Source organism: Esox lucius, chromosome 18, assembly GCF_011004845.1.
Source record: "Esox lucius isolate fEsoLuc1 chromosome 18, fEsoLuc1.pri, whole genome shotgun sequence".
Classification (NCBI taxonomy): domain Eukaryota; kingdom Metazoa; phylum Chordata; class Actinopteri; order Esociformes; family Esocidae; genus Esox; species Esox lucius.
The window spans coordinates 13,911,286-13,936,666 of NC_047586.1; the positions used below are offsets into that span (position 1 = coordinate 13,911,286).

At 40.6% G+C, this 25,381-nt stretch overlaps 2 protein-coding genes across 6 annotated transcripts; both read left to right on the top strand.

The window, feature by feature from the left end:
- Window positions 1-156: 156 nt before the first annotated feature.
- LOC105017610 (cdc42 effector protein 3-like) lies at window positions 157-3,246 on the top strand. Of its 2 annotated transcripts, none has more exons than XM_010882320.3 (2): window positions 157-247; window positions 1,752-3,246. In XM_010882320.3, the coding sequence occupies exon 2, from the start codon at window positions 1,844-1,846 to the stop codon at window positions 2,456-2,458; it is 615 nt and encodes a 204-aa protein (XP_010880622.1). In that variant the 5' UTR covers window positions 157-247; window positions 1,752-1,843; the 3' UTR covers window positions 2,459-3,246. The 2 variants fall into 2 exon arrangements, with proteins under 2 accessions (XP_010880622.1, XP_010880623.1); XM_010882321.3 differs by lacking the exon at window positions 157-247 and adding an exon at window positions 254-371.
- Window positions 3,247-4,819: 1,573 nt separating this feature from the next.
- Window positions 4,820-25,219, top strand: LOC105017611 (inverted formin-2). Of its 4 annotated transcripts, none has more exons than XM_029114456.1 (24): window positions 4,872-5,040; window positions 13,272-13,681; window positions 13,789-13,904; window positions 14,116-14,275; window positions 14,664-14,697; window positions 15,582-15,723; window positions 15,824-15,956; window positions 16,092-16,913; window positions 17,346-17,485; window positions 17,638-17,699; window positions 17,808-17,910; window positions 18,045-18,130; window positions 18,217-18,317; window positions 18,414-18,484; window positions 18,590-18,768; window positions 18,896-19,019; window positions 19,341-19,505; window positions 20,072-20,174; window positions 20,599-20,730; window positions 21,277-21,489; window positions 22,329-22,553; window positions 23,108-23,335; window positions 23,490-23,546; window positions 24,469-25,219. In XM_029114456.1, exons 1-23 carry the CDS (start codon window positions 4,967-4,969, stop codon window positions 23,543-23,545), a joined length of 3,879 nt encoding a protein of 1,292 aa, XP_028970289.1. In that variant the 5' UTR covers window positions 4,872-4,966; the 3' UTR covers window position 23,546; window positions 24,469-25,219. The 4 variants fall into 4 exon arrangements, with proteins under 4 accessions (XP_010880625.1, XP_028970289.1, XP_028970290.1 ...); XM_029114457.1 differs by having other exon boundaries at window positions 4,873-5,040; window positions 23,156-23,335; XM_029114459.1 differs by having other exon boundaries at window positions 4,963-5,110.
- The last annotated feature ends 162 nt before the right edge of the window (window positions 25,220-25,381 follow it).

Here is a 25,381-nt window from a genome sequence, read left to right on the forward strand (position 1 = left end):
GTGATGCCAGTGACAACCACAATGCAATGTGATTATCACAGATCATTTTGAGGTGTACTGTACATGTAACAATTCTTAACATTGACAGATGGGCGTCACCCACCGCTCCTCTATAACACCTGCACAATAAGAGGTGATCTATCTATTCCAGAGTTTATTGTAAATAGAGGACTACCTGAGAGAGGATCGAGTCAAGGGGAGGGATCAACGATTTGTCACTTCTATCAGACTCACTCCAGATACACAGGTGAGCTGATAATCTATACATTGTCTGTGTTTAAGAGTCATGGGTTCTTCTTCACACAGTAAACATATGGAAAGATGTGAATACTAAGAATCTAGACTTCTTCCAGATGGCCTTCTTCCGGATGGTAAACTTTCAATACTTACTTTTGAACAATATGCAGGCAAACATTCAAGATTCATTGCAACTTGATCAAACAGTGTTTAAAAATCCAGTTGTGTTTTTATCATTTAATGAAGATAGCTGAAGTCATCATCTATTATTTCAGTCAGTAGTGATGGCCAGTCCAGGCTTCATTACCGTTCTTCTAGAAGCAGGATATTATGCCTGCAGTGCTAACTCAGATTTTCATTTTCAAAATAAAAGCCATGATTGAAATATGTACGGATATATATTTAACAATCTAATCTGTACATTTTATGTTTAATGTCCGTTCCAATGTTATTTCTGTCTGTTCTTTTTCACAGAATAGATTGTTAAATATATTGCCTTTTACACTTCAATGATGGCTTTTACTGTAATAAAGAAAATCTGAGTGCTGCCAGCATAATATCCTGTTGCTAAAATAACGCTAATGAAGCCTCGAATGGCCATTACTATCAGTCAGTGATCTGGAGAAAGTTATAAAAACCTCTATTCATTCATACCTAGATTACTGTCTACTTAGTCTTTGTAAAGCAATTTGTATCATCCATTATCTGCAATTGATTCAAAATGCTCCATCTTGGCTTGTAACAGGCACCAGACATTGTAACCACATCTTACTTATAGCTTCTTTTTACTGGCTCAGTTTCTTTTAGAATAGATTTTAGGGTATGATTGTGATGTATTACTTCTGTCTTTGTTTATTTGTTTGTACTTTATCTAAGTGAAGTTATTATTACTATTATTATTTTCATAATTATATATTGATTCTTACTAGATAAAGGTCATAATTGTTTGTGCACCAAGCTTTTTTATGTGAAGTTGGAATGACTTCACATGTGTACAAGAAAAGCTGGTTCCTTTATCATTCAGTCATCGTTACATGTGCATACACTATGCTTGGTATTCATCTGAAGAATCCAGTTATCATACTCTATGCTAGGTATCCATCTTAAGAATCCAGTTATCTAGATCAGAACAACTGTGGCAAAGGTTTTCATAATTGACACTATGAAGGGAAAACTTAAGGAAAAAACAATTGAAAAGAATCAAATAAATGTATATAAAACAAGGCAACAGCAAATATTTTGTCCCCCACAAATTATGTAAATGCTAGGGCTATACCATGCCTAATTTACCCAAGTTTGTAAAATTGAGGTCAGTGGAATCTAAAATTGCATTGGTTTGCAAGACCCCCATTAACACCATTTAACAAAGATGATACATTTGTGTTGAACAGCGATATGATCCCATTATAGCTGTATGGAGACAATCCACAGCCTCCTCCATGTTTTTGGAGATGTGGATCATGCCAAGTGAGTTGTGTTCATCTAGTCCTCATTCTTTGTCCTCACATTTTCAGAGTGGCCAGAAGGTCATCCAGACCCTCTAACTGACTGACCTCTTTCCTCCATCTTCTGGGGTTCAAGTAATTAACAGACGATTCATTCCCACATGCCTCTTAAGACTGCCCTGTACGTCAAATCACCGGCCAAGCGCTGGTCCCGTGGGCAGAAGCGCCGTGAGACGTTGTCAGTCAACATGATCAGCCGCCCGCTGGATGACTTCCGACACCTCTCCCACATTGGATTGGAAGCCAGCGGTGATGCCTTTGGCAACCTCACAGCTTTTCAGCGGACCGGTAGCCTTTTCCTCCAGCGCTCACAATGCCACCAGGACCTCTACCCCATCATCTCCCCCAGTGAGCACCCCCCACCCAAGCCGCTATGCCTCCTGAACCCAGAACAGATGGATGGACAGGCTGCGAAAGCCAGAAGCCTTCCCCAGGTGTCCAGGCACAAGAAGTACCACTCCCTGCCCTTCCTGGATGCTATGGATGTGGAGGACCACGATGGGTTTCACCAAGGGGAGGAGGAAAAGAACCAGGACGGAGGGTTAACGATGAAGACGGATGGATCCGAGCTGAATAGCGTCCCCCAAAAGTCTCCTTGTCCTCCAGATGAGACCCATTCAGTGATTGATGAAGATGTATCCTTCACCCTTAACTTTAACTTGGGACCATCCATACTAGAAGATGTTCTGCAGGTGATGAACCAGCTTCACCAGTGAGACTTTGAGAAGGGTTGCCCTAATTGATGTTTGTAGTATCTTGTTAACGGACTAGTCGAAAGACAAGTATCTTTTTAACGGCTGGTCAAAAGACCCAAGACAAATATATTGTTCAAGACAACTTAAGTAAAGGGAAAATTTCCCAAATCATTCCGATATAAGGAGAATTGAATGGGGTGCACAAATGGATGGACAAAATGAGCTCGACTACTTCAATTGTATTGATTTAACAACTGCCTCTTAGAGGACATATATACAACATTTCCTTCTTAGCTAGGAGGCCACTCCAAAGGCTCAGGTCCTCCTGGAATGAAAGACAGAATGAGAAAGCTTACCTAAGATTCAGCATGACAACAGATGAGACAGTAAAAATGGTTGGGGAACAAAATGACCACCCTTACTTTGACTATGCAGGGACATGTCCTGCATAGCTATTTTCTGCTTTTCTTACCAAGTACGCAGATGGACTGTTTAACAAACCTTCATGAATATACTATTGTTAAAAAACATATTTATAAGTTATGATTTATAGTGTGACAGAATCGTATTAGTCTATTCAAAATAATTTATTCAGGAAATCCGATTGACTATCCTTTAGTTTCACACGTAAAAATCTGATGAATATTAAATTTGTTTTGGTTAACCTTTTATTTGAAATAAAACCATTAATAGCTATTTCTTACATTTTGTATCTCTAACAATGTACTCTACAACAACACTGCCTCCTCCTGGTGCCATCTTGTAACAACTATCACATTTCCTGTCACATCCATCAGCATGTCTTTCCCCACCACTGGATGTCAATATTGCATAATCCTTGAGTTGGGAGTTTTGTGAACATCTTCATTGCTTCATGTGTGAAAGATATCTCTATCTTTAGAAATCTCTATCAGATTATTTAACAGAAAATAACAAACTAAAATAAGCACTCATTATGAACATTTATGGTTGTAGTATGTGGTATTTTCTTTCTTAACCCCACCACGCTCTTTATTATTAACATTTAGACCTATATTTATATTTGATATCTTCCATTTTCATTTGATATCTTGCAGTTTCATTCACTCTTGGGATTCAATCAATCTTAACAATGGTATTGAGTCACAACAACACCATTGAATGTGTTCATTGTCTTTGTAAGATAACAAGAATCAGCTTTTTGTCTACAGCAAATGCACAGTGTCAGGCAAGATCTACCTCCCATAGCTGACTCATTCAAACACACAGATGTTCTTGACAGGACTGTTTGTAGTTCCCTCCTTCACAGGCATTCAAACCTCAGTGTTCCCGAAAAACACCTGCTGTGTATGTGGACATAGTCATTTTGTTGTAATAATTCATCCAGGCTTCAACCTTATCATTTTGTGGTTTGAAAATGATAAGATTGAATGGGGATCATAGTCCAGTTTTATCTTTACCTTAATGCCAGATGTGTGTTAGAGATAATGATTACACTCCAAATCACTGAAAAAAATTAAGTGCTTAAATTCATCAGACATTTTCTGCATCCTTAGATATCAACCATCCGCCAATATGATTAACAGGGTCTTGGATACACAATTTGTATTAAGACATTCTGATCCCAAAGGGCCAGGGGACAGGTCTTCAAATAAAACATCTATGAATTATTCCGTAACTCGCAAAAGGCACACAAGAGTATTTAGAAAGCAGATATTGTACATGATCTTAAGAAATCCCTGGACATACACATTATACTGTCACAAACTCCATACAGCTGTCACTGACTAGTTGGATTTTAATTTTAGACTGAGCAATACATTTCAGTTTAGGGAGGGACCTATGTTATACACCAAGTGGAAGTTGATTGGGTTTGTTTTGGAACCAGGCTGCCTGAGGTACATGAACCTGTGTCCGTATGACAGCCCACTTAATTGTCACACCGAAAGATTATTTATGTTTTTTCAAATGGAAAAATGTATGTTTTTGATGAAAACGCTTTATCTCCCTCTCTAATGAAAGTGTTCAGAAATTGCATTGAAAATAACATTCCGCTTTCGACAGTTCTTTTATGCTTTAAGCAAGAGATGACCGTTACGTCCGAATTCCAGATTCCAATTCCAGAGAGTTCGCATGAAACCAATTGTTGCGTCCTGGAATGCACTGAACTGGGCCGGCCCATTCTTGTTTTCTATTCTGTTTTGCTCACCATACATTTGGAGCATTTTTGTTGTGCCACTTAAATTTACCCGTGATGGGCGTTGGTACATGAGCCTGTAGCAACAGGGCAGAGTTCACATGTGACCCACATGAGGACATTTGTTCCGATCATCTAGCATTCCAAGACACGTAGGTATGCTACGCATTGTTGCGTTCCAATGAGAGTAGAAAAAACAGATAAGCAGTGGGCATGTATTCTTTTCTTCCTTTTTTCTATGTAACGCATAGTCGTCAACATCTACACCACTGGTTAAATTCTGCAAGGCCGAAGAACAACCCAGATGTTGTCAGAGGCGGAGTTAGTACCATCAGTTTCGTCACGTCCAGTCCATGGGATGCAGAGAGAAACGCAGAAGGATCTGCGCACAGTATGTTCAAAACGCGCACACAGGATTTCTAGGAAAGTAGGTACTTTTCGATATAAGTATTGCGTTGCGGAGTTAGCAATTCGCGGGATTGAAAGGACTCAGTACGGTAAGAGTTATATATTTTATAACGGGGACTTTATAGAGAGCAAAATGTGTAACAGTAATTTGTTAAACTTCAGCATTTGGTCTTAATGAAATTTTTTCTCCAATGTTGTATCATATCGTGATAAACATTGTGTGCGTGTCGAGCTTGGGAAAATGAACCATGTCCAATTAAGTGACACCGCCAATCGCTAATTAAATGTGCGCCGTTCTGTCTACGTTGTCAAGCTCTAGACATTGCTAAAATACACCCTGTATACACCGTGTATTTGCGGGTAATGATGAACCTCAAAAAAAATTGCGTGGTTTACGTCCTCCGGATGTCTAAGGGTTGAAGTCATCTCAAATATTGAATATAATTGTAACTTCCCAATTCATTTAACCAAGTTTTAACATTCTGGTAATGTCACGTGTTCAACTCTTTGACTACACATTTTGATCTGAAGGCAGCCTTCCATACATATTTGTATTTTAGAATTGTTCAAAATGCGATGTTTGCGTTCTCACATTTATCATACTCTTCTAGAAATCTATGTCCTTCCACACGAGTGGAAAAGATAAATGGGTGGGATAACAATAATCATTTGTGACAAAAACAGGGTTGTTAATCAGTATTTACAATTTATTGAAAAAAATAAAAGTAACCCAGATCCAATCGAATATCCCCCCCATAAATCAGTTGACTCAGATTTCGTTCATGTGTTTGCATATTTTGCAAGTTAGTTCAGACCCTTCTTTACATCATCTAAGGTTTTTGTGTTGTACCCTCCATCAGTGGAGCAACTGGGATATCTCATTGTTGGGGTGATGTTTGGGTTGACTCTGAGCACTATAATTAAACAAAAATAAAAGCAGGCCAAATGGTAGACTGATAGTAACACAGTTTCAGAGTGTGGTGTTTGTGTTCTGTTGACATAGTGATGCTGAGTGGAACTATCTGCTGATTGGGTCCCATAGGGAGATGCCGAGATCTATAGGGACGAGAAACTGCAGTTGGAGCTCATCTCTTAACAAAGGTGCAGCTAGCTGGGGAGGTCAACAACACTCTTGTTACTTCACCTGATGTGATGACTAAAACCTTTCATTTTCATGAGAAGGCAATGTTTCCTATTGTTCAAAATTCTATGGCTACTGAAAAACTTTATTTTGATCAATTAATAGTAAATCAGTCCATCATTGTAAATGGTTGCTCCGTAAGTAAAAAAAAAAAAAGAAAGAGCTCATGTCAAATAGCCCAGAGCATTGGTTCCTTATTTCACATGACCCCACTAATATTCTCTCTGTCAGGGTCATGCTCATTTGGCATTTCCCAAAAGTGATGTTGTGAACAAGTCCGTCACCTTGTACTGCATGCAACTTATAACGATCTGATGTAGTTGGGAAAGGTAAAAGGACACAGTTTCACTCAAACACAAGTGGCTTTCACTGAGCAATGTCCTGAGCATCATACTTCCACGAAACACACTCTCTCTTATTGTTCCCTAGGCCCAGCGAGCCTGAAAAGGCAAGTCTTGGTCATATTAACAAGAGTTATCGGGATGACATTTAAATAACATGTAGGTAAACTTTTCTATTCACATATGCAGCTGGAATGTAGCATGCCAACAAAACTTGGCAGTAGGCGCAGTGGCAGCTTGCGTAGCACCATGATGGCTAACATAGCTGAGCCAACCAGTCAAACTTCATATCTAATAGATGATAATAGGGAAGCTGCTAATACATCTGCACTGCTCAAACAACAAATGAAGGGAACACTTAAATCACACATTGGGTCTCGATGAAGGAAATATATTGAAGATCAAAATCTTCACTGTACATTGTGTAATGCGTTGGAAACTAAAATCACCTACCGATTCTGGGCATGCTCCTGATGAAATGGCTGATGGTGTCATGGGGGATCTCCTCCCAGACCTGGATCAGGGCATCAGTGAGCTCCTGGACAGTCTGTGGCGCTACTCGGTGGCGTCAGATGCACTGATACATAACGTCCAATAGGTTCTCAATTGGATTCAGGTCTGGGGAACGTCAGGGCCCATTAATGGCATCAATGCCTTCGTCCTCCTGTAACTGCCTACACACTCTGGGCACATGAGGCCAGGCAATGTCCTGCACAAGGAGGAACCCTGGACCCACTGCACCAGCGTAAGGTCTGGCGGGTCTGGGGATTGTCAAGAATGTTTCTGGCAGGCTCGTCAGCTTGCACCAATCAAATACTGGTGCAGTGTAACTGTGTAACATCAGCAGACAACTACACTTGGTTTCGCTCCTATCAGAACAAGAAGCAGCAGCTCCAGTTGGGATGGGATTACCAGCAGTGACTGTACAGTTTAGGAATGGAAAAACCAGTGCCTGGTCAGATGAATCCTGGATTAATAAAATGCAGTGGCCTGAGCAGTCCCTATACCTCAATCCAACAGAGTATCTTTAGGATGAGATGGAAAGGCTTTTTTGCAACATGAATGCTGTTTTTGGCAATTGTGTGTTGCCATTGTGTCATTATCGGCCAGAATGTGCATGCAAAGATGGTCAAAGTTGAATTTTTGAACTTCTGTACTCCAAGTACCCCGAACTGCACACAGGTTTTGATGTAGGGATTAACCATTTACAAATGCCAGCACATTTTGTACATAGTCCATGATTTTATGGTGCCAAAAGATTTTGTAAAATTTGCTTCCCAGCTGTTTCTTATTACATTGGTGTTTGCATTGTTGGTATGTGTACAAGAGAGATGTCTGTGTGTTCATTATGCAGTAGGAAAATGAAACCAATCATACTATCCTAGCTATCAGGGAGTCTTTCAGGACCAAAACGTTAAACTTTTTTGACTGACCAAATCAATCACCTAATCTGAGACCAGTTAAGCATACCTTTTTATGTGGTGAAGGGGTCAAAATAAAGTCAAAATGGCTCCAAAACAATTAGGAACTAATGGCTGAATTACAGGCGTGGCAGAGCATTAGAAAGTAAATATATCTAACATTTGTTAAGGTTAATGTGTTGCAGTCTTATTTATTGTGCAAATTATATAATGATTTGAGGAAATATGCAACTAAGTACAAATAAATGAATAATTTATTATAAATAATGGTAAGCCCTCCATACTTTTGAAACCCTAACATGACACAAATCATTGTTTAATATTTGTAAACTGTTCATTGTGTGCGTGTGCATGTGTATATACGCAGTACCAGTCAAACGTTTGGACACTTACTCATTCAAGGGTGAACTTTATTTTTACTATTTTCCATACTGTAGAATAATAGTGAAGACATCAAACATAAATAAACACATGGAATCATCTAGTAACCAAACACCATTTTACTTGATGGATTTGCACACTCTTAGCTTTCTGTCAACCAGCTTAATGAGGTAGAACATGCAAAGCCTGGGAAGATAGGTTTAAGGTGAGTTTAAATGCTTGGGAAGATAGAGGGAAGGTGTGTAAAAAGCAGAGGAAGGATTTCAACCCACGCCAAAGAGTCAGACAGCTTGACCACCTCAGGCCATGCAGAACCTACATTTATTTTTATATGTAAAATAGTGATGTGCTTCTTTGTTTGACAGGGAGCCTGAAGATTAGTAAGAAAAAAAGCATTGTCAGAGATCACAAGTTCATGGAAAAACTTAGCCTCAACTACAGCTTCTCATTTTTAAACCTTGAGTCAGGCCTTGAAGTTGATAACACATCTTCAAATAGACATGTGATGCCTTATATCATCTGTAGGAAAAGAAAACTTTCATATCCTCTGCATCAGTTTCATTAGCTTTCATTCCATTCCCTTTCCTCCATATTATGTGCCAAAATTGTCCTTTAACACAACATTGTGAATGATATTGTGGCAAGAATTTTAGCTGAATAGACTAGCTGGAATGAATGAGACTAAGTGATCCTACATTAGAAGGATATGTGTGAGTCACATTTCCTGTGTAGGATTTCGTCACGGCCCTTCATGCTCCAAGGTTTACACTCGTGGACCCCACCCATTAGCACACCCTTAGTAGGAGCGCTTGATAATTATTTCTTTTCTTCCTCTGGAATGCAGATTTATGTAGCGAATGTTTTAGTAAAACGAAGTAATTGTTGCAGCTCCACTTGGGAAATAGTCTGAGACATTGTTTCTATGAAAAACCTAACCTATCACTTTAGGTTCATAATTGAGAGGAAATGGTGTCATGAAAAAACATTGGGAGTTGTATGTTTAGTGGGCAAAAATTATGGAGATGTAAGCCAATTTCCACATGTACACGTGGCCATGAAACAAAATGAATGAATGAATGAATGCAGTGCATTCCAGAAAGTATTCATACCCCTTCACATTCTCCACAATTTACTTTACAGCCTTATTCTCAAATACATTAAATAGATTTTTGTTGCTCTTCAGTCTACACACATTATCCTATAGTGACAAAGCAAAGACAGGTTTTTAGAAATGTTTGCTAATTTATTAAAAACAGAAATATCCCATTGACGTAAGTATTCAGTCCCCTTCACAGCAATTTGTTCAAATACCTTTGGCAGTGATTATAGCCTTGAGTCTACTTGTGTATTCCCTCTTTTAGTCTCTCCTCCCCCATACAAGCACATTTTAATCCACATTCCCTGTCCTTTTGCTTTTCCTTGATTATAGTTGACCTTTTACAAAAGGAACCAAGGGAGGACAAAGGAGTTGAGCAAATCAAATTGACCATTCTTATCAGAATTTTTGCAAGGAATGTTGTTGTGCTGGCTAACAATCCAGAACAGCTGACTGGGTTACCATTGTCTGAGGTATTTGCTGTTTGGCACAGTCCAAGATGAATATTTATAACAGTACAATCTGTCAATCACCGAATAAAGAGTTTTTGCTTCACAGCTCCAAGCAACAGTGGGAGTCATTATAATCCCAAAGATTGTTACTTTAACAACATTAGCAAGGTTTAAATGTGTGACAGATTATAATGTGAGTGTATGGACATTTTAACCCAAGTTTTTTGCAGGTGAAAGCATTGCGGGATGAAATTAATTAATTAATTGAACGTATTAGCCTCCATGGCCCCACTGGGTCAAAAACCAGAACACCATTCAATTTACGAAATATACTACTAAGTTTGATGTACTTCAAATCTATGCAGAAAAGAAATGGCATGGAACACAAATTAAACCATTAAGGGGTAACCTCATAACATAACAAAACAAGACCGTACATGCAGTGAGACCTTGGGTCCTGCCACATTTCAAGGTTCTGTTGAACAACAGCTAGACAACAGTTTTTGTTGCGTTTTCAACTTTACACATAGTTTTGTAATTCTTATTTAAAACAACAGTTTTCACATTTGTGACAAATTTGCCCACTCTGGTTTTAGCAATTGCGCATTGCCAACTGCTAGGACAAACTGTCTGTAGGCTTCTTCAAGCTACATTATGAAATTATGGATAAGAGTGTTTTATCTTTTTCTTCTCAAAATGACATGCAACATCCCTCATGTCATGAATAAAATACACAGAAATTATTGGAAAGGAGCATCAAGTAAATCCTGTGTGGTTTTACTACCCTGTGAAGTTAACCAATTTCATCTGTAACCTACACTGCAAGCTTTTCAGAAGTTATGGTATGACTTTGATGATGATATGATAGTTATTCTATAAACCTTTGCATCACAATTTCTCCAGTTACTAATTTGGTCCCACCATGTTGAACAAATTGTTGACATATTATATTTTAATATTACATCTAATTTCCTACCCACCTGTAAAATACATTGTTAGCATAAAACCATATGTCCATTATAACGTTGTACAACTGTTCTTGTGGTGGCCTAGTGGGCCTGGTTTCTGCCACGTTGTCCATCTCTAGTTGCATGACCTGGCGTCAGATCTGACCGCCTCAGCAAAAGACAGCGATAGGGACTGATATCCGAGCTTGCTGTTTTGTGCAGGGCATAGACCTATTATTAGTGGTTTGCCCGCTGTAGAACTCATAAGTACAAATCGTCTCACTCAGAACGGATTGACCCTAAAACCACCTGAAAGTGGTAAAACACATCCACAACTGACATTTTATTTTTGTAACATTGAACTTATCCCCAAACCTAAGCAACATAGCTGCATTCTTTACATTGTAAAAACAACCACATGACTGGGAGAAAATCCACATGAATGCTACTTCAACGCAGAATTTCTTGTGCGTTCTGAGGTCATCTACTTAACAAATGACCTAACAGCCTATATTCAGTTATATGCAACAAAAAAACTAAGATAATAATCACATTAAAATGCTTTTTGAGCACTGTGTGATAGCTGTAGCCTTGTATTCAAGTAGGTGTTTTTATTTAAGATCGCAGTGTTTGTCCTGTCCAGTGAAATGCTTAACAAGTCTCTTGAAAACCAATTTTAATTTTTGAGGAAGGCCTAGCCAAAGGCATTCAAAACCAAGACAGGGTACAGCACAACAAAAATAATGTGGCTACTTCCATCTCTTATTATAGCCAGAGAGCTCTATATGATGTCCACATCCATGTGACTTTGCTCTAACAATGGAAGGTGTTGTCCAGAGCAGGACGAGGTTCCCATTAGATTCTTGTGAAACAAAGTCGGATTCCACAAACACGTTAGGTGGAGAGTGACATTATTCTAGCGTTGTGAATATGCAGAAATCATCTCTAATTTCAACAGTTTGAAAAGGTTAAAGGGGATTAATTATAACCAAGTGATTAGAGCATCTCACCATTAACCTTAACGTTGCTAGGTAGAATCCCAGGGTGAAAAATCTGCTGTTCTCTAACACTAATTGCTCCACAAACACATTATTATAATTTTTATTTTCCATACTTTGAATAATAAATTACTATAACTGATATGGTCTTTCCACATAAAAAGTTCAATTTACATGTTTTAATCCGTTGTTACATCGACTCCTCCCGCAAATGTTTTATAGATTCTGGAATTTGTTTCATTCCATGCATTCACATGACGACGACAAAGAGGCAACGGTATTGACAGTTAAGTAACGTTAAGGCTAGCTAGCCAGATGGCTAACATTACCCCAATTACACAAAAGTAAACCGCGAAGTACAGTATGCTTTAACATCACAATAACCTGCGCTAATGAGTACGACCTAAAATAAACAAATATGGTGACTTATACTTGTGCGCGCAGCAAGTAATTTTTCTTTTTTAATATTTTACCATGAACGCTGACATGTCGAGTGACGTCAAACCTAACGTTAATTTTTGGAGCTCTCAAAAAACGTTCAGGTGTATTCTTCCACTCGGAGGTCGGAACTTTCCCACCTCCCAGTTGCTCATGAACGTACCTTCCAAAACGGAGAGGTTTGATTCAGTTAAGCACTAAATAAGTCCGATATCTATCGATAACGTGGCCGTTGTGAAATTCCTACGCTGTAAGAGTCTGTTCGCTATCTAGGAAAATACTATGCTACTGTGTATGACTGGATGAAACAATACTGCATTTAAACTTTAGATAGCTGGTTATTTGACTAGGTCAACTTGACACAAGATGTTTACAATGACAAGTAATAGTTTTACATTCATTTGGAAATATGTTTGTGGTTTGTGACCTTTTGTGAAGGCTTTTTTTGTGGTTTGTGACCTTTTCAATGGCAATTTGCTGTGTCTGGACCAAAAGTTTTGTTTTTGTTTTCAGCACTTACAGTATTTCCATGAATAATAAATTATTTTCTCAAAGCAACAGACCTATAGGGAGAAAATGGTTTGGAACATAAATTATGGTTTTGAAACTCATTAATCGAAATAAATATCAAATCTCCACTTAAGTGTGACAATATTGTATTGTGAGGACATCTGCATTTCTCCGTCCTAATAAGCATAGTAAGTATACTGACACAATACAATATAGAGTTTAGGGTTAATGTAGCTTGTATGTCATTATCTAATCAGATATTCTCAACTATTTCAAAGTGTGTGAATGTGCACAACCCAGTTCAGAAGTAGTACTTTCAATTTCCCACATTTAAAATGCTTAAAAGGACTTGACCCCTTGACTTCCTGGTTTCACTACCTCTAACTTAAGTTTTTTTATTTCTTATTTATGCTTGTGCTGTAGTTCCTCTGAAACCAAAAATAACAGTATTTGTTGATTTCATTTCAATTGTTGTGGGGCTCTGTTTAACGAGAACAAACATGAAAACCTCTTCCTGACCTCCAGCTCTCCATCCTTGGTTGCCATGGCGACTCCACAAGGGAAGTGGGGGGCCCTGAAGGAGCGCCTGACCAACAGCCCCCAGGATCCAGATGCTCAACTCGAGGCCAACTTGGAGAACGCAGATCCGGAGCTATGCATACGACTGCTACAGGTGCCCACCGTGGTCAACTACTCAGGGCTACGGAGGCGTCTGGAGGGGAGTAACCAGGACTGGATGCTGCAGTTTTTGGAGCTCAATGGGCTGGATCTGCTGATGACAGCCCTGGAGAGGCTGTCTGGCCGGGGGTGTGCCCGCATCGCTGATGCACTCCTCCAGCTCACCTGTGTGGCCTGTGTGAAGGCAGTAATGAACTCCTCAGCTGGGCTGCATTTTATTCTGGACAATAAGGGATACATCAGGACCCTGTCGCAAGGTAAGGACGAGGGCTAATACAGTAAGAGGGGTGGCAAGAGAGCTCAGGGAAAGTTGAACAGGCCTGTGTTTTGGTCCATTGGGACTTAATCTTTGTTTATTTGGCAGCCCTGGACACGTCCAACACAATGGTGAAGATGCAGGTGTTTGAGCTTCTGGCAGCCCTCAGCATGTTCAACCAACAGGGACACCACCTGGCCTTGGATGCGCTGGAGTACTATAAAGTAAAGCCATCTTTAACCATGCTCTCAAACAGATCTGTTTCATTCAGCATAACCGCATGAATATAATTCATATTTTCAAACTTCCAATGCACTTTTCAGCTGAAGTAATGTTGATAGGAAAGGACAGGAAAAACAATTTTATAATAGTTTACTTCTGAACCTTTGGGATGGTGATTATTGGTTAACTTGTTTTAATATGCATTTTTGTCAGAGTGTGAAGATGCAACAGTATCGCTTCAGTGTCATCATGAACGAGCTGTGTGCGACAGACAACGTGCCCTACATGGTCATCCTCATGAGTGTGGTCAACGTGCTTATCTTTGGGGTAGAGGACCTGAAGAAGAGAGACAGAATACGCAAAGAGTTTATTGGTATCCCTCCTTCTTAATCCAGATTATAACAGTCATGTAAAAGAGAAGCACAGCTTAGAATGTTAGAAGAGTCAATGAGGCCCTTTTTACAATTTAGATTCAGTATTTGGAGTGTCTTGGAGTATTTGGAGTGTTTAAGGGATACAAAGTAGACTTTGGAGTGTCTACTTTGTACCCCTTAAAAATCAGTACATTGATTACTAGTTTCAACAAGTACTATAGAAGTGCTTGCTTCCTTTGGAGTGCTTAATATGTTGCTAATAAGTACAGCATGTCGAAGCTATACAAATTGTTTTATACAATGACTTGAATACAGGCAAATATGTCGATCATGTAGAGTTAAAAACTGGATACAAATGTTGAACTCATCTATAACATTGTTTTGTAGGGCTACAGTTACTGGATTTACTTCCAAAACTGAGGTAAATAGATTTTTTTTGATTGAGCATAATTGGTTTAGATACATTTTATTTGTAATAATGCAATACACAACTTTTTATAAACAAGTAAATGCTCTTTTACACAGACACACACACACACGCAGGCACACCGAACACACACTCGCACACACATACACAGCAATTAACAGCATTGGGTCAGTTACCAAAAGTTGGCTGGATCAAATCCCAGAGCCGGCAAAGTTAACCATCTGGCATTCTTTCCTGAGCAAGGCGGTTTGCCCTAATTACTCCATGGTTGCTGCAAATTGGTGCATTTTTTTTACCACCCCATTTCCAAAAGGTTTGGGACACTGTGTGCCACATGAGGACCCTACGGTCACAGCCATACAATATTGGTTTTCGGCCTAGTCCCTTGTGTACAGATCTCTGAATCTTTTAATTATATTATGTACCATAGATGAGCTCTTCAAACTATTTGCTATTTTTTGTTGAAAAACATTATTCTTAAATTGTTGCACTATTTGCCTGCGAAGTCTTGCAGAGTGGTGAACCCCTCCCCATCTTTACTTCTGAAAGACTCATGCTCTCTGGGATGCTCTTTTTATACCCAGTCATGTTACTGACCTGTTGCCAATGAACCTAATTAGCTGTGAGATGTACCCATGTCCCAGATTTTTTGAGACGTGTTGCTGGCATAAAATTCATAATAGGCATATATATTTCTCCAAGAACAATAACACTTGCCAGTTTCAACATTTAATATGTTGTCCTTGTACTATTTTCTATTGCATATAGGGTTTAAATGATTTGCACGTCATTGCATTCTGTTTTTCTTTAGATTTTACACAGCGTCCCGACTTTTTGGGAAATGGGCTTGTAGAAATACTGTGTGTTTGGGTTAACAGAGAAACAGAGGATGAGGACTTAATCATCCAATGTGTGGCCTTTGAGGACACAATGGTAGAGGATGAGGAGGAGATGGAGAAGATATACGGAGGTATCAACATGAGCAGTCATCAGGAAGTCTTCACCACACTCTTCAACAAAGTATGCACCAATAAGGGTACTAATCATTTGCAAATATAAATCCCAAGCAGCTAATACAAATAATATAATTCCCTCTCTCCTGCCTCGTGTCTCCCGGCAGGTGAGTAGCACACCTGCCTCGGTGCAGCTGATGTCCATTCTGCAGGCTCTGTTGTTGGTGGGGCCAGAGCGCAGCGAGGTGTGGCTGGCCCTAGAGGACCTGGCTGACCGAGCTACTTTGCTGGCACAGGACCGTGAGTCTCAGTCACTTTTTATTAGTCCTCGAAAACATTATTTTCTCAGTTTATTCGGTGTGGCAGTGCAGACTTAACTTACGGCTGGTTTATGTTGGAAGTCTGTCTTACATTACCTGTGCGTGTGTTGTTTAGCGGACGTTGACTCCACCGACCACCTGATCGAGCGTCTGGTGTTCTCCAAGGGTCAGCATGGGTCACCAAAGGTCAAGGTCAAGGTTGAGACCAGAGACAGGGCTGTTCAGATAGACCTGGCAGAACAATTGACTGATCGAAAGTCTCCCGCCGCGGTTTTCTCTACACATTCGCCCACCCCTTCATCACCATCTCTACCAAGCATGGCAGATTCCAACACACCCCTCCTGCTTCCTGATCTCTCTGGGATGCCGCCCCCTCAACCTCTCCCCTCAACTCCACCACCATCAGATACATCTGGCATGATGTCCCCACCACCTGCACCACCCTTGCTCGGAATGGGCCCCCCACCTCCTCCACCCTTGCCTGGTATGGGCCCCCCTCCTCCTCCACCCTTGCCCGGTATGGGCCCCCCTCCTCCTCCACCCTTGCCCGGCATGGGCCCCCCACCTCCTCCACCCTTGCCAGGCATGGGCCCCCCACCTCCTCCACCCTTGCCAGGCATGGGCCCCCCACCTCCTCCACCCTTGCCAGGCATGGGCCCCCCACCTCCTCCACCCTTGCCCGGTATGGGCCCCCCACCTCCTCCACCCTTGCCAGGCATGGGCCCCCCACCTCCTCCACCCTTGCCCGGTATGGGCCCTCCACCTCCTCCACCCTTGCCCGGCATGGGTCCCCTTCCGGGTGGTGACATTATTGTGGCCCAGAGCGTTCAGACACTGGGGTCCTCCTACTACACCCCTCCACCGAGAGCAGGTCGATTCCCCACTCTACGCATGAAGAAGCTCAACTGGCAGAAGCTGCCATCCAGAGTGGTGACTGGTAAGAGACCTGTCAGACTGTCCCAACAATGAATAAAACAAAAACCTAAAATTAGCACATCAGGTGTCTTCTGGATAGGTTTAATGACTGACATTGAGCAAAAACGCTATCGCAGTTACTTTGTAACTGATGATGCACTTTAATCTCAAGTTATTAAAGACAAAAAACTTGATCAGTAAAATATTTTTCCAGAGAATTGCTGTTTACCAGTCTCTACATCTTTTGTCCCAACATTTAGTGTCACTGCAAAAGGGTGAAAATGTATGTAAACATTTTATGTAGATCAGTGGCAAAAACTTTGATTAAATCCATTTTGATTACAGTAATGCATGAGACAAGGTTTGATCTTCTTTCATGCCCTTCGGTTGGCATTAAAACTCAGCGTATAGTGTAAAAGTCACAGTATTGTACACCTTTCTTTTTTTTGTCCAGACAGTCATTCCATGTGGACTTCGGTACAGTCTGATTCTCTTGAGCCTGATTATACCAGTATTGAGGAGCTCTTCTGTCTGCCAGTGAATGATACAAAGGCCAAAGACAGCGCCCCTGCAGTCAGACAGGAGCCCAAAGAGGTAGAGAGCAATTTTTCTTGTTTTATTTCTCTTGTTATTGTCTTTGAAATGGCCTAAGAATCCCTTTCTCTTCTCATTTAACCAGTGTTGTAATTCACCTTAACCATCCCCCGTTTTAATTTCAAGCATCATCCTTTTTTCTCCATCTGTAGATTTCATTCATCGATTCCAAAACAAATCTTAACCTGAACATATTCCTAAAACAGTTTAGATGGTGAGTATTTTCCGACAGCAGTTTGAAGGAGAGAACCATCGCAGAGGATCCCACATATGGCGATATGTAAAATAGATGTGAGATTAAACATGTTGTGTCCCCCATCAGCTCACATGAGGACTTTGTGGCCATGATCCAAAAAGGGGACCGGTCCAGATTTGATGTGGAGGTGCTGAAACAGCTGCAGAGGTTATTGCCAGGGACCAATGAGGTGTGTGCTGGCATAGGAGTGCCAAGTTAATTGGTTAAGCCTAAGTGGCTGTATTGTTATACATGGAACACATGTTCCTTTTGATTAAGAAGTATAGTGTACCAATGTTTGTCTTTTTTTCTCCTACTCCTTAGATTGAGAACCTAAAGTCCTACCAGGGAGACAGAGCGAAGCTAGCTGGTGTGGACCAATTTTATCTCCAACTCATAGCTGTTCCCTGGTAAAGTTCTCGACAGCTTAATAGCTTTCAATGAGCTTGGACTGATTCATCCCGGATGTTGACCTTGGTTGTGTGTCTGTCCCCAGCTACGCACTGAGGATCGAGTGCATGTTGCTCTGTGAGGAGATTGGCTCCGTGTTACAGACAATGCAGCCTAAAGCTGAACTTCTGGAGGAGGCCTGTGAGAGTAAGTCAACTCTGTCACCCTTGTGTCTTCCTTCCAACTAATTACACTTTCTTATATTTGATTATTTTTAATGGGATATTATTTCCATGTTGTAAGGTCTGAGAGTGAGCACTCGACTGCCAAGCTTTTGCCGACTCATTCTGGATGTTGGAAACTTCCTCAACTACGTAAGGAACTGTACTTTCTGACGTCATTAATAGATGCATACAGTTGACCAAACACAGAAAAGATTGTCTCTGAACGTTGTTGAAACATCTTGCATTGATTTACAGGGGAGCCACACAGGAAATGCAGAGGGCTTCAAGATCAGCACCCTGCTCAAGCTCACTGAGACCAAGGCCAATAAAAGTCGTGTCACACTGCTCCACCACATTCTAGAGGAGGCAGAGAAGAACTATGTCGACCTGTTGAACCTTTCAGGAGATCTAGAAATCTTTGAAAAGGCTGCCAAGTAATAAAATCTGCTGCATACAGCTTTTGCTGTGTTTCAGTGGTGCCAAAACATAGTCTAATCCAAGCTTGACACAGTGCTAATCTCACCATGCTAATCTCAGCTTGTTTATCTTTCACTTCCACAGTGTGAATCTGGAGTCTATCCAGTCAGAGACAAACTTGCTCATTAAGCGGTTAAAAGACTCAGAGACAAAGGTGTCTTCCTCCTCTGTGGAAGACATCAAGGAGCAGTATCTCACTACCATACAGGTGGGCTGCTAAAGTCAACTCAAGATGTATTGGCACTTCATTGAATTTGATACATTTCTTTTGAAACCTAAAAATTCGTACCACTCGATAAAATGTTTTGCTTTGAAGAAATTGTGTCGAAATGAATGTATACGGCCCCACCTTAGGTTTGAGTCCAAAATACGACTTTTTTTTGAGTTGACTGTATACTGTACCTCCCCTCCCCAGTAGAGCAAGGGAATTTGACTGTGACAGAGGCTGGGGATATCTCTGTGTCAGTTGTCAAATACTGTCATTCCTTTGTAAATACCCTAAATGGTCTGTCTATGTTGGTTGCTCCAGGGAAGCCTGGCTACATGCAGGGAGCTGGAGGAGAGGTTTGCTTCCATTGACAGGAAAAAGGTTGATTTGGCCAAGTACCTTTGTGAGGATTCATCCCGTCTCTCCCTGGAGGAGCTATTCAGCACTCTGAAGACATTCAGGGGACTTTTCATCACAGCTCTCAAGGTGAGAGAACCCACTAACGAATGGACCTACTTCAGCACTGGTGTTTGTTTGTACTAGTAAAAGGCAAAACACATCCAATGAAAAGACTGAATAACTTGTGACAGTGTAGGTACCCCCATTTTGTTTAGTTTTATTCCACATTGCAATGGTTTCAAATTTGCGGTTTTAATAGTGGAGTTGTATCCAATAAAAGAAACCTGATCTACTCAGCTAGCCATCTTGATTGAGTTTCACATTATAGTTCAGGCATAATCCTTTCCATGATATTTCTTTGAATTCATAAACTAATTTACCAATTATGAATGTAGACACAAATGGTGCTAATTTATTTTACATATTAGAAAACCAACAAGGAGAGACCTTTTAATTCAGGGTCAATTAAGTTAGCAGCGGGAGCCCTGGTTAGTTTGAAGGATACCATGCCATGGCTGAAAGTGAACAAACATTTGTAAGACTGCTTATCCCAGGTTGAACTCTGTGTTTACCAAAGTGTCCTGCTTAAGTCCTCCAGCATGTTTTGTAGGACATCCAACTGTATTCATGTGTGGTGTCTCTTCTCTTCCTAGGACAATCAGAAACGGCGAGAGCAAGCCATCAAGGCTGAGAAGAGGAGGAAACAGCAGGAGGAGGAGGATTTAAAGCGACCAAGGGGGGAGAATGGGAAGATAAGTGAGTCTGACCACCAGCCAAACTGCATAACACTGTGTTGTGGACCTTCACCGAATTCAGTCTTGACTGGGGTGTCCCATTACCACCATGAAGGGATTTTCCTTGGCTGTGTTTCAGTAGTCGTCAATAGTCCCTGTCCTCATTTCCTTCATTGGCATTGATATGGAAGTACTAGGGAGGTTAGCGGATAGAGACCACATTGGTCATTAAACTGAATTAAAAAATGTATATATTGGAGCGTGCTGATGAATGAAAAGGGACTAGGTAGGGGTTCGCCTTTTAAAAACAGTCATTGCCTTATAAATGCATGTTTGAGTCCAGTTTACCAGTCCAAATTCACACACACACACACACACACACACACACACACACTGCATGTGTCAGAAGAAGGGGACTGTTTTGAGACTAACCCTCTCACCCCCAGTTCGTAAAGCACCCCCACCAGCCCAGGAGGGCTGTATAATCGACAACCTGCTGTCTGATATCAGGAAGGGTTATGCCCTGAGGAAGACCAGGTCCAACTCCGAGCAGAACCACAGGACCAGCAGTCTGCCTGGTAAGCATGAGGATGGGACCAGCTGTTGATTCTGCTGCTGCCCAAGGCTGTTTAAAACACTACTAAGGCTCTTCCCTCTATCCCCTAAGCACTTGTAGATCAAAAAGGCTTGAATGTAGAATTTGAATGGGTAGGGTTGTTCTTCAATTGTGGTGGTTAATGCTCTCCCTTCACTTTATGTTGCAACAGTATAATGACCAAAACATGCCATTATAGACTTTTTATGAACTAAAACAAAATGTCCTTTGTACTTAAATATATTGCATGTATTTTGCAAACAACTGGGGTTAGCAAATTGGCTAGTCCTGCCAGTGATGGGGGGTGTAGTGACATGTTTTAGGCATATGGAGATATATTTGTATAAATGCTGGACAGTGATTTTTTTTTTTTCTATTTATCGAGTAACACAGGCTATAAATAGCATTTGTCAGTTTACATGAAGGGTAGTTATGAGGAAAAGAATGGATCACATCACTGGTATGTTTTTGCTCTACACAAATGTTGTCTTTTTTGACCAGACAGCATTTCCCTTTCTTTCCTTTCTAGATCAGTTCACCAAGCCTGAGGGACCATCTGCTGTAGACACCAAGGTTGGAGTTGAAAAGGTGATATCACCCAATGACCAAACACAGCAAGTCAGCGATCCAGTCGTAGACGAGTCCTCACCTGGCCTCCCCACAGACCCCTCAAAGATTATGGCTTCCCCTGAAACCATAGGCTCCTCCAACCTCCATACCACCACCAAAGAACACAGCAATGGTGAGCACACCCAGAGTGAGGACCTCAGCTATGGGGTGGATACTTTTGCTGACCTCCTGGTCAAGGAATCCCCAGAGGTGGAGGGGGATAGATATTTATTTTTTTGCATGTATTTTTATTTTATTTACTTTTAGTGGTTCAGCATCATCCAGACTCCTTTCTTGTCAGTTCCATACTGATGGATCAAGCAGTCTTAACCTTCAACTCTCCCAAGCCCAGCTACCTCTACACGAACCCTGTATTATTCAGTTGATAGAGAATAGCATTTGTAAAGCCTGGGTTGAGAGTTTCTGTTTCAACAAGGGGCCATTAGACAAAACCTAATGCCAATAACTTCTCTGGAAGGGATTTCTGAAAATAGAAATTTCCATCCTGCTCTGGACTTCCCATTAAAAACATGTTGTTTCAGTTGAATTCAAATCAAAGGATCTCACGGATCTGGAAATATTCTCTGAGGAATAGTCTACCATCCCTTCAAATGTATTTTTGTCTTTCTGATGGATGCCATTACTTTGATGTCATTGTATCTCAAAATACAGACCAGGTGAAGAGGTCACATGCAGAGGGGGGCCACAACCTCTAGGGGGCTCTGTTGATTCAGTTTGGGAAATAAAATTGAAGTGTATTAATCATTTCGATTTCTTAGGATTTTTAAACGACTGACGACCGTCGATTTATGCTTGTGGCCTCCATAGCAGAACATCATATTTTACCTTGTGTTTTACTACTCCCAGTAGTAACACACATCCCAAACCCTACAGTATTTAAAGCATGAACCTGTTTAGCATGCTTCATGTCAGTATCTTTAACAAATCATTCCACTTTCTGTTCTTCCTTAGAACCGTACACCAAGCCCGAGGGATCATCTGGCATAGACACCAAGGATGGAGCTGAAGTTGAAAGGGTGGTATCCACCTTGTTGAGTGACCAAACTCAACAAGTCAGCGATCCAGTCTTAGAAGTGTACTCATCTGGCCTCCCCGCAGACCCCTCAAAGAAATTGGCTTCCCCCAAAACCATCGGCTCCTCAAACCCCCATTCTACCACCACGGAACAAGACTCCGGTGAGTGCACCCAGAGTGAGGACCTCTGGGATGGATTTCTCTGCAGACCTCCTGGTGGAGGAGAAGTCCTCAGAGGTGGAGGGGGTTAAATGGTTTTTGATTTGTTTGCATGTATAACTTTTAGTGCTGTAGAATCACCCAGACTCTTTTCTGGTCAGTTCCATCCTCACTTTGGAGACACTTTGGAGAGGCTTTAGCCAATCTCCTTGACTACCCAACCTGGTGTGGTTTATTGGGCAAACAAACAAGCGCGATGTGTGAAGACAGGTCTACTTAATTGTTCTATGCCTGTACTCACCAGCCGGACTGAGGTTGCCCGCAGGGTCCTAAAGTCACTAAGTACCCTAAACTGAGCATGAACATGTTTTAACACAAACTGTTCAAAACCAGGGGTAAAACAGGAAGTATACACAAGTATACAATTTCATGCACCTTTATGCTGGTATCAAGCCAGACAGAGGTTCAAGACTGGACCTTTGATTGAAATAATTGGGTGTAGCTATAACAATCAAAAGTGGGGATCCAACATGCTTAGAACTGAATTATCCTTCTAGGACTGCTGAATCCGGGGTTGAGGATGTTAAATGCAAATGCATTTTCAGCTGATGGGGATGATCCAAAGAGCGGAGACACAGGGACAGATGGAAACGAGGAGAAAGAGGCTGATGGAAAGGGTCTGGAGGAGGCTCCACCAGTAGAGGCCCTCTCAACCACAGCAGCTGGGGATACGGATTCCAAACAACAGACATTGAGACCGAGGACTACAAAGACACATGGCGAAGGTAAAGTCTTATATACTATTAGCCAAATGTTGATAGAAAATAAACAGGGTTTGTTAGCATTTCTTGATTTCATATTTATTTGACCTGTAAGGTCAAATTTATCTGACCTGTAAGACACAAATATTCATTTTTGTCTTTAATCCCCTTAAAACAGACATGGGCAAAGGAAAAGGCCACGATAAATATAAAAGGGAGTGTGTGTTACAATAAGGTAGGTTCTCCTTTCAGAATCCCACCCCAAAAACCTGAATGGGATTTAAGCAGGTCCTTGGTGATTCAAGGGCCCGGTTTCTACTCTGCTTCCATTCTACAACTTCACCCGTTCCCTCTTCAATGAGCTTTCAGATGCCACCTACAGTTACTTACTGATTCGGTTGTCTTTCATGCCTGGGGTATGTGGTGGTGTTAGTCTGTCAGTGTTGGTGCTCTGTGGATGACCGATCTGAATGAATGGTTTTGTGGGACATGCCTGGGTTGTTTATTGATTCAGATTCGTTGGCCTAGAGCATTTAGTGGATTTAACATATTATTAAACGAATCAAAAATGATGATGTTTCTGTTGATGTTCAGACTAACTTACTACAGTTTACATCTGATTGTTTCCCTATTTATTTATTTTTAAATCAAGTGATTGTAAAGTCATGGATGTCCCGTGAAGATGACATTTCCTCATGTTACCTATAATCTAGTCTGTTCTGTGCCAAGAGCCTTGATTCTCCTTTAAAGACATGGGTCTGACTCTTAATGCACATTCCTTTTTCCGTATTTGACCCTTGAGATAGAGGTTGCCGTTATTTATAAATTAAGGATTTGACTACCAATATGCCTAATCGGATCCTTTTATTATTAGGACAATGTAAATATTTTAGCCTAGATCAGTTGGTAGGGGCAGATTCAACTTCAATATTCCCATATATATTTTATCCCACTTCAATCAAGTTTTATTTATGTACTGTATACATTTGTCCCTGTCTCAGTTCTTTGAGGGGGGGTTTCTGTGACTTTGCTCTCTCGTCTTGTTGCTTTACTTAAACTTAATTCCTAGGGTCTCATGTATTGTGGGTCAAATTTAAATGAGCTATAGCTGTGTGGTATGCAACATCACTGATTCTATCTTGCATCTCTGTTTGTAGGTGGACTTTGGAAGGACAAGGCCAAAGACAAAGAAACAATGAATTGTCAGCACTTCATAACTAACATACATTAACAATATACTGTACTTACAGTTATCTACTATAATCAGCCATGTTTGTCCTAGTGTTACATAAAGTTTCCTTGTAAACACAACTAATGTTTCTTTTTCTAAATTGAGACCACCAACAGTTGTTTTTGTATTATTCACAACTATAACTTAAACCAGGGTTTCCCAACCCTTTTTCACTCAGGGACTCCAACAAAAAAGATTGTTTGGTAACCCCTGAAATGTATCAGTGATATAACAGAAAATTACCAAACCTACAAAGTTTTGATCGATGATGTTAAGATTGGCCCTTTTCAATTCCATCATGGATATTCAATGTACTGGACTGTCATTTAACATTTCTAATGTAAAATGTATTCATTTAATACTGATACAAGTGTTTACAATGGGTATACATTTCTTTTTACTTGCTGATACAGACATTTTATTTCATTTTATTTGGCAAATATAAAAGTCCTCTTTTGTCTACAGCTAAGTGTTGGTGTGATATGCTGCTTTCATGTAAAATTTGGAACTAGGAAACTGTACTGTTACTTTTTACAACTTTCCAACTCGTTCTAATTAATCATATGCCTCATTTTACAAATTAGCTTGTTGCGAGCAGCATGTGAATGAAGATTAAGAATTATCATTGATTCATGATCTATTAAACATTAAATATCAACAACAGATAACTATATGAATATCATTGTTGTTGTGATAATGTGGTTTTGTAGAAGCATCTTTGCAGTCACACAATATTCTGCAAACCAGTATGTGTGCAGAAAAGAAACAACTCCTCCCTTTAATTATGGTTAATCGTCAGTTTTGCATTGTTGTTTAGCAGCTATATTTACTGCTGTTTT